The 5,779-nt window shown below is 44.1% G+C and overlaps 1 protein-coding gene across 1 annotated transcript; it reads left to right on the top strand.

The window, feature by feature from the left end:
- Positions 1 to 5,468, top strand: kng1 (kininogen 1). The gene is made up of 9 exons (XM_089001522.1): positions 1 to 143; positions 282 to 349; positions 1,577 to 1,714; positions 2,320 to 2,436; positions 2,544 to 2,619; positions 3,726 to 3,895; positions 3,979 to 4,089; positions 4,175 to 4,273; positions 4,979 to 5,468. The coding sequence occupies exons 2-9, from the start codon at positions 293 to 295 to the stop codon at positions 5,267 to 5,269; spliced, it is 1,059 nt and encodes a 352-aa protein (XP_088857648.1). The 5' UTR covers positions 1 to 143; positions 282 to 292; the 3' UTR covers positions 5,270 to 5,468.
- The last annotated feature ends 311 nt before the right edge of the window (positions 5,469 to 5,779 follow it).

Here is a 5,779-nt window from a genome sequence, read left to right on the forward strand (position 1 = left end):
CATCATCATCATCATCATCATCATCATCGTCATCGGCAAGCTACATTTTGGGGAAAACTTCTTTCCGTCGTCCATTCCAGGCTGAGGAGGCGTCGACTCGGATCGGATCAACCCGCTGGGCCACCGCCAATCTCCGTCCAAGTGTGAGAGCAACACATTGTTTTCACTGCGGCCATTTTGTTTCTCTGTTGAAACTTCTATTTTATCGAGTTTATGATATCAATTCACGTGCATCTTTTTTTTTGCGTTTGGAGCTGACGCCTAATTTTGTCGTCACATAGAACCGAGCACCATGAGGAGGGGCGTGGTTTGGACCACGCTGGTTCTGTTGGGCCTCGTTTGCAGCCAGGTAAGGACGCTAGCGGGGAATTTCAAGCCTTTGGCGGATTTTGAACCAGCGGCGACCCCAACGAGTCATTGCAATTCATAAATCGCCATAATAATAACAATGCATCTCATTTATAAGCACCTTTCAAAACTTTCAAGGTCACTTTACAGTCACAGGATAAGTTTCTTTTTTTCTGTGGGTGAGCAGCGGCAGCCACACGCGCCAGAGTTCACTCAACCCGGAAGTAACTCAAATAGATAGAAAACTAGCTAGCTAGCCAATAGATAGCTAATAGCTAGACAGCCAGCTAGATAGCTAATATATAGCTCGCTAGATAGCCATCCAGGGAGGTAGATAGCAAATAGATAGGAAATAGCTAGCTAGATAAATAAATCAAGAAATATTCAGCGATACCTTCAAGCTAGCTAGATAGCAAATAGATAGCCAATAGCGAGCTAGCGAGATAGCCAGCTAGCTAAATACATCAAGAAATATTCAGCGATACCTTCGAACTAGCTAGATAGCCGGCCAGGGAGCTAGATAGCAAATAGATAGCTAGCAAGATAGCCAGCTAGATAGCTAGATAAATAAATCAAGAAATATTCACCGATACCTTCGGCGAAGAAAATTTGACACAAACACAGACGCTCCCCTACTTACGAACATTCGAGTTACGAACAACGCGACATACGACCATTTTTGTAGTAACACGAATATATTTTCCCCAGAAAATCATGTTTTATGGGGACCTGGAAACAGATTATTCTCATTTTTAATGGCTTCCTATGAGAAATAAATGTTTGGAAGATACACTTTTAGCCTTACACACTTTCTGGGAACCACTTTAGTTCGTAAGCTGAGGTATCACCGTACATATCTTTTTTGAGCATCTATTTTATTCAATGTTTATTTTTTCAGTACAAACCAATACAGGTTACTTATACGAGGCTTAAACATACTTGTATAATCCTTAAACATACATCCCATACAAACTATAGCACTGAAGCAACTGACAAAGAAATTCACCTTCCGAGCAAATTTTTGGAACGTATCTCGTTCGTAAGTTGGGGAGCGTCTGTACAACATGCACTTCGGTGCAATGTATCTTTTTTTTGCTAAGTCAGTCAATTCACGATATTATCAAAGTTCTAGGAAGAATTTTGAGAATGTGAAGGCCCGTCAATATGAGCTATTGTTTCCCGTAATACTACCACGTTGTTTGTGAGTGTCAGCGTTGTCTTGTTGAAGGACGTCCAACCAGGCGTTCACATCTTCTGCGACGACCCGTCCGTGGAGAAGGCCGTTGCCAGCGCGCTACACGCTTTCAATGACAGGCTGAGCACGAGCTACAAGTTGGCCCTCTTCCAGATATTAACGGCCACCAAGGTAAAGAAGCTTTCACACCTGAAATGAATCAATCCCGCCCCTCCCAGATATTAACGATATTGAACTTGGCGAGTTTCACCTACGACGGGGGGGGTTCTGGTCCCCCATAACCGCGAGAAACGGGGGATTACTGTATTTTCTTAACCGTGGGCTAAATAGCATAAAAGCGGGCACAATAGCGTTTCACAATACGGTTCGTACAGATAATTAGGTTCGAGCTACACACCAAATCTTGACACAAATTATGGCACAAATATCACCTTTTCCCTTTTTGGGGGTAAAAGGCGTTCGTTAGCCTTCGGAAATCAACTTTAGCCGAATTGAAGGTGTCAAGGTGACTTTTGACGAATAGCGTTAGACAGGAAGTTCAAAACCGGAAGTGTTAAATTAAATAAATAACACGCATGTTAAAAATATGTCAAATAATTGTTTTTGACAGTGTTAGAAAATCTAAAGGGAAAAAAAACGTCATTTTGAGAGAACAGCGGCATACACATAAATGCCCTGACTAAAATAAACATTGACTTCATCATGGCTGTATTTGAATCCAGAAATCAAATGTGTGTCGACAACTCAACTATTTGCGTCGTTTGTTGTTTCCTTAGTCGGAGAACGGCTCGGAATCTTTCTACTCGCTGGACTTTACCAGCAGGAGGAGCGACTGCCTGGCAGGAAGTGCGAGGCCTTACACCGACTGCGACTATCACCCTTATGGTCGCAAAGTAAGGAATAATCTGGCTTTTCCACTCCTTTTGGCGGAGTGAATGTGACGGCGGCGTCTTGAATTGCGAGATGTTCTTGCAAAATCCCGCCGTGGTCTTTCCTTCAGGCGCCTTTCTCCTGCAATGCCACAGTGGTCGTGACAGAGACCGAAGCTCACACCAAAGACGTCCGCTGTCTGCTCGGTGAGTCACTCGCTGCACGTTCGATCAATCTCAACTGTCATTTCAAGTTGGAATATCAATATTTGCACCTAGATGGCAGACGTGGATTTGTTTACTCCTTATAATCAATCATAATTATCATAATTTATTATAATAATCATATATTATTATTATTATTATATAATTGTATTTATAAGCACCTTTCAAAACTCTCAAGATTATTATTATTATATAATTGTATTTATAAGCACCTTTCAAAACTCTCAAGGTCACTTTACAGTCACAGGATACGTTTTTCTGCGGGTGAACAGCGGCAGCCACACGCGCCAGTGTTCACTCAACCCGGAAGTAACTCAAATAGATCGAAAGTTAACTAGCTAATAGATAGCTATCTAGATAGCTAGACAGCCACATAGCTAATAGCTAGCTAGCTAACTAGCCAGCGAGATTGCTAACAGTTAATAGACAGCAAATAGCTAGCAAGCTATGTAGCTAGCTAGATACTTAGCTAACACTGCGTGTTTACTTTTGGGTGAATAATGTTTAGCTAGCTCTCTATTTGTTATTATCTAATAACTATCTGTTAGCTATCTAGCTGGCTATCTATCCGGACAAATTTTCATGACAAATGAAATACATCATCAAGAGCACAAGCGGATGGTGTCGTTGCAAGTCTGCCCGAATGATTAACTACAAACGTGTTTCGCAATATCGACCATGGAGAGAAAGAACAAACATTTGACTTGTCGAAATAATTTGTCATTGAGAAAAATGATTGCATTAAACGTTGGTGGAAATGCAAAAGGGGAATGATGGACTTTGTTGTCAAGAGCGTTTGTTGTCAAATTGCGGGGTGGAGTCCCCCTGGGAACATATCCGTGTCCTCTTTTGTTATTTTTATTTTTTTGTGTGTGTGTGTGTGGGGGGGGGGGTTATTGTTGCCGTACAAGAATAAAAGTAGAAAAGTCCAGATTGAAGCAAACTGGCTTTGTTTTCTTTGATTCCGCATAACGACTGATATTATGTTGAGCAGGCAGGCTAAAAGCTACAATAGCGTCACGTAGCATCAAAAAAGCCAAGAGCATCCACAGAGGCTCCGAAGCATTTTTTTGCCCAATTTTGTCCAGATGACCATATCGTGCCAGAAAGAGCTTCCTGTCTGGGTTGCCCGATGGAGATTGACGAGAACTCGGAGGACATCAAGGTTCCTCTGTCGTTCTCCATCTCCAAGTACAACTCCATCTCCAACTCCACGCATCTGTTCAGTCTGAACAACGTTGGACACGCGACAAGACAGGTGAAGGCTCCTGACGCCGATTTGGCGGGAGGGAAAGAGAAGAAGCAAAAATGGAGCGTTCAAGACGTTTGATGGCCTTTCAGGTGGTGGCGGGTTTCCGATTTAAACTGCAATTTGACATGAGGAAGACCACCTGCGCAAAGGCGGAGCACAGCGAACTCAGCGACCTCTGCGTGCACGACGACGAGGCCTCGGTAAAGCTAACGGCCAAATGCGTCCGGTCCAGTAGGAAGCCGCGTTTCTCAGCAGCTCGCTTTGCTTGTGCTTGTGCTTGAGCAGGAGATGGTCCACTGTCATTCCACAGTGGACGTGGCGCCGTGGAGACACGTGCCCCCTCAGGCCAATCTCCAATGCCAGGACGGGCCTTTGCCTCCTAAGGTCGGCTCCCCGCTCTCCAGCTTACGTGCAAAAATGATTTAGGGCTGCATGAGGGCTTGCTCATACTTGCCACTAGATGGCGGCCAACTAGTAGAAGTTCTTCAACTCAAACAAAAAAAGGTTGAGTTTTCAAAAATGATGGTGCTTTTAAAAACAGCAAACGAGTGATTTTATTTTTCAGCGAATGAAAAAAATTCACAACTATGTGAATGTTCAATAGTTGAGTAGCTTCAGAAATGCAAAATCCGGATGGATGGATGGATTAGGTTGTTGGGTGGATGGATACATATGATGGATGGATAAATACGATGAATGGATGTAGATGGATGGATGAATGGATGGAAGGATACATGAATGGATATGATGGATGGGTGCATTTTGTTGTTGATTGGATGGATGGATTGTCATCTTGGATGGATGGTTTGGGTTGTTGGATTGATGCATATTATGGATGGATGTCTCGATATGATGGATGGATGGGTGGATGGATGGATGGATGATTGATGGACAAATACTGTAGAGAGATATGATGAATGGATGGACGGATTGGGTTGTTGTTGGATGGATCCGATTGATAATATATAAAAAAACCGAGAGAGATTGCTCGCATGAAACGTTTGACTAATAATGTGGCATCCGACAACTTTACGGGCAAAGCATTTGAGGCGCTAAATAGAAAAAAGCATGTTTTGTTTTCCTCTTCAGCCATTGCGCCGTCGCCTGCCCCCCGGCTGGACCCCCTTTCGGGACGCCGCGCTCGACGGTCCCGTCACCTCATCGTCGGCAGCGCCCGACAAGGAGGAATCGTCGGAGGAAGACGCCACGGGCGCATCTCCCGGCGCCACCCCGACGGCGGCCCGAGTTGCCATGCAACATCCCTTCCGCTGCCCGTCCGAGCCATGGAGGGAGTTCCGCCCCGCAGCCGATCCCACGCCGGATGGCGCGCTCGCGCCGCCCACGGGTCCGCCCCTGCGCGACGAAGACCTTCTGGGCTGAAGGCCTTTCCGTTCCAAATCATCTTTTCAAGCTTTGTTGCAAAAATCTCCACACCCCATCGTGAAAACAATACAGCTTTTGATTCCAATTAATGCCACTTTGCCCAATACGTGAAAATTGTCTATAGAAGACGTGTTGAAATCACGGCAGAGCGTCGCTCGTGAAGGTTTCCGAGCTATGGAGGAAAAAAAAAACCAAACAACTTCTTTGGACTTTTCTTTCCAAACATTCATACATCAAATAGATACAAAGCTAGCTAATAATCACTCAACCTGGAAGTAACTCAAATAGATAGAAAGCTAGCTATCCGGCTAGATAAGAGTTAGCTAATAATCACTGAATCCGGAAGTAACTCAAATAGACAGAAAGCTAGCTAGCTAGCTAAGAGTTAGCTAAGTCACCCAATAATCACTCAACCCAGAAGTAACTCAAATAGATAGAAAGCTAGCTAGCTAAGAGTTAGCTAATACTCACTCAAGCCAATGAAGAAGCTGAGTGTGGTGCAAAAAA

This window comes from Hippocampus bargibanti, linkage group LG07 (assembly GCF_051943395.1).
Source record: "Hippocampus bargibanti isolate YZ-2025 linkage group LG07, ASM5194339v1, whole genome shotgun sequence".
Classification (NCBI taxonomy): domain Eukaryota; kingdom Metazoa; phylum Chordata; class Actinopteri; order Syngnathiformes; family Syngnathidae; genus Hippocampus; species Hippocampus bargibanti.